Genomic DNA, 3,236 nt, shown 5'->3' with positions numbered 1-3,236 from the left:
ATGTATGTATATGTATATACAATGATGATATATGTATATAACTGTACGATTCTGTGACAATTATGCGCGCGTGTAAAATACGAATATAATTGTTTGTACTTGTAATTATCTGTTTGTTAACATCGCCACGATACACAATTTAAGTGTGCTACATTCATTTTAATAATGATGTATACAGTTTCTAGTCGTATGAAAAGCTATATTTTTGATTACGTAAATAAAATAACAGTAAACTCGTTGATGACATATACAATACATCATATGTCATTTTGAAGAAATCTTATTTTTTTATATATATTCTGTGAGAATCTGTGATAAATGTATATTCATAGGATATGTGTATAGTCCAATAATTAAGGATATATTTCATGTTAAAGAGAAAAAACGCGATTTTTGATAAACAATAGCATTTATTACAAAAGTAGATGTACGTAGTGTGGAACAACCATGTTTCTTACAATGATATAGGAAATTTATACAATTTATATAAAGTGACCTAGAAGTATTCCTGAAAAAAACTAATATTTAAAATATGATCAGTGTTGATAAATTAAATTAATTACAAAATTAGAGGTACGCAGTATGGAACAATTATGTTTCTTACAATGACATAGGAAAATTTATACAATTTATATTAAGTGACTTAGAAGTATCCCTGGAAAAAACTAATATTTAAAATATGATCAGTGCTTCTTCGTGTTCTTCAATAATTTCTCATATTTACATTTACTCGAGTACCATAAGGCGAATGGAATAAGTAGAGAAGGTAGAGTCATTACAGCAAACGCGGCCCAATCGATCTATGAAACATAACAGAACATGGAAATATTGAAAAAATGACATTTGAATTGTAGGATACATAAATGGATGGATGAATCTATTTACTTCAGATTACATAAAACTTTCTTATATATGCAGTATAATTATTGCAAGTTTGTTACAAAGAAAACAATGCAATTGTGTATGTATGTGTATGACAGACATCCTATTAATGTAGAAATAATTTATAATAGTCTTATATGGAAAATACAATTAAGTATTAAAAGTTCACAAAATAATGAAAAATTAAATACAAAAATGTACACAAGAGCCATAGAATATATAATTTGTATATATTTATAAGTATATATAACTGTACTATATAAATTATTTGCTTTGTTACTTTCCATTAAATTTTCAAAATAACTGCGGGACTATTCCTCCACAGGAATCCTTCATTATGATTAATATTTGTATGATACTTGCAACTGTACTTACCACATGAGATGAAAATTGTTTATCATAGTCTCTGTATGCCACAATGAGTCCTTCGCCAGGTTCGCTGCTTACAGCCACTTGTAATCTAGGAGCTTCTTGAAAACGACGGTATAAAACTTCAGCCGAGGTAAAGTTGAAATATCCAAACTTGCGTGGCCTCACAACCACAGTGTGGCTTACATTCGTGTAAGGAGGCACATTATCGATTCTAGCATTTAATTCGCCGCTCACATGAGTAAAATGGTCTGGATGGAACGAATTGTCTGTGATCTCAACTTCAGATGCAGCCACATTGCCAGTATTATAAATAGTATACTGTAAATTCATTTCACTTTTTAAAATAAAAATATATGTTTGTGTGACTTTACTAAAGATGTGTAGAATATACGAGTATATGTACAATATATTTTAATGATACAAAAAATATATCCATTATGAGAAATTGTCATTAAAAAAATATTTTTTTAATAAGGTACTCTATGGATATTTGAAATGTTGAATATACAAAATACTTTTCTCTCAATACCTTAATAACTATATCCATATTTTCTACTAGATATTTGTTAAGTATCTGTTTAGAGACTAATAATCTAGCAGCTTTTTCCTCCTCTTCTGCATATACTGCTATGCATAACATAGCAAATGCTGCGAATAAGATGTGCCACTTCATTTTCTGCAAGATTAGAAAAGGTTTCATTAATTATTACTCATTATCAATTTTCGTTGCAAGACCCCGTTAACACATGTGAATCGATCAATTAGTTTATAATCGCGACTTTATGTCAACCTTATGTCAATTTATCCGTCAATCTTGAAAATTATGTTACCAAGTGATTTGGCCAGTTTTGTGGGAAATTACTTGCATTTATGTACCGTGAATGTGAGAATATGCTTACAAGTGTATGAAAAATGAATGAAACTTACGTTTTTCGTTTTACGTGGAAAATATTCAATGCGACCACGGTGATTATTATAGTCGCTTGTTTTCAGCGCACAAAACGTCTCGTGTCATTCGATTCCATACAAGACACAAGAGAACTTAGGGGAAGGGAGAATATTCGCCAACAGCGCTCCATTCGCCTGCCACGTTTCCGACACAAGTGCACACGAGTGACAAATCTGCGTACACATACCGCTACTTCCGGTACGCGCTGTAAAGCCCGTATTGCTCGTATCAGACTACGCATTGAAAATTGAAGATTGAAGATTAAAGATTGGAATTTTACTAATCAGAACAAAAGGGACTAAAATTTCTTTGTCCTGATTGGTCAAATTTCAATCTTCAATCTTCAATGTAAGGAGAGTTAGGGCCGTGGCACATAGAAAAACTTAAGCAGTAAGACTTAAGACGTAAGCGAATTGACCAATCACGGTCGAACAGTAAGGCAGTCATATTGAAACGTAAGCTACGCTGAAAATTCCGTATGGTTGAAATTCTTAAGTCTTAAGTCTTTCTGCTTAAGTTTTTCTATGTGCCACGGCCCTTAGCCCCTTTTTGTATAGCTAATAATTTTACATATACAGCCAGATTTTGCAATTCGGCTCTTAAAAATTTATAATTAGGCCCGTTCTACAATAAGCCGTATGTCGTTAAGCCCGTATCAGACTACGCATTGAAAATTGAAGATTGAAGATTAAAGATTGGAATTTGACTAATCAGAACAAAAAGGACTAAAATTTCTTTATTCTGATTGGTCAAATTTCAATCTTGAATCTTGAATCTCAATCTTCAATGCGTAGTCTGATACGGGCATAAGGCCTGTTCTACAATGTATATATGTATGTATGTATGTATGTATGTATGTATGTATGTATGTTAATACCATGTTTAGATTTAATTTTTATGATATACTGATAAATATCAATAGCCGCGTTTAACAGAGAAAGCGCTCACTTAAGATTGTATTAAGACCGTATTACATTACGGATTGTGGGCGATTGGGATTACGGTTGTAAGTCACAAATTGACCAATGACAGT

At 31.7% G+C, this 3,236-nt stretch overlaps 1 protein-coding gene across 2 annotated transcripts; it reads right to left on the bottom strand.

The window, feature by feature from the left end:
- Positions 1-390: 390 nt before the first annotated feature.
- Positions 391-2,384, bottom strand: LOC115234823 (translocon-associated protein subunit beta). 2 transcript variants are annotated; one of them, XM_029806169.1, is made up of 5 exons: positions 2,182-2,384; positions 1,784-1,930; positions 1,258-1,572; positions 673-800; positions 391-525 (listed from the first exon to the last, which is right to left on the bottom strand). In XM_029806169.1, the coding sequence occupies exons 2-4, from the start codon at positions 1,925-1,927 to the stop codon at positions 684-686; spliced, it is 576 nt and encodes a 191-aa protein (XP_029662029.1). In that variant the 5' UTR covers positions 1,928-1,930; positions 2,182-2,384; the 3' UTR covers positions 391-525; positions 673-683. The 2 variants fall into 2 exon arrangements, with proteins under 2 accessions (XP_029662029.1, XP_029662028.1); XM_029806168.1 differs by having other exon boundaries at positions 391-530; positions 678-800.
- Between the last annotated feature and the right edge of the window lie 852 nt (positions 2,385-3,236).

This window comes from Formica exsecta, unplaced genomic scaffold (genome assembly GCF_003651465.1).
Source record: "Formica exsecta isolate Colony F162 unplaced genomic scaffold, ASM365146v1 scaffold209, whole genome shotgun sequence".
NCBI classification, from domain to species: domain Eukaryota; kingdom Metazoa; phylum Arthropoda; class Insecta; order Hymenoptera; family Formicidae; genus Formica; species Formica exsecta.
This window is presented reverse-complemented; position numbering and strand designations above follow the sequence as displayed.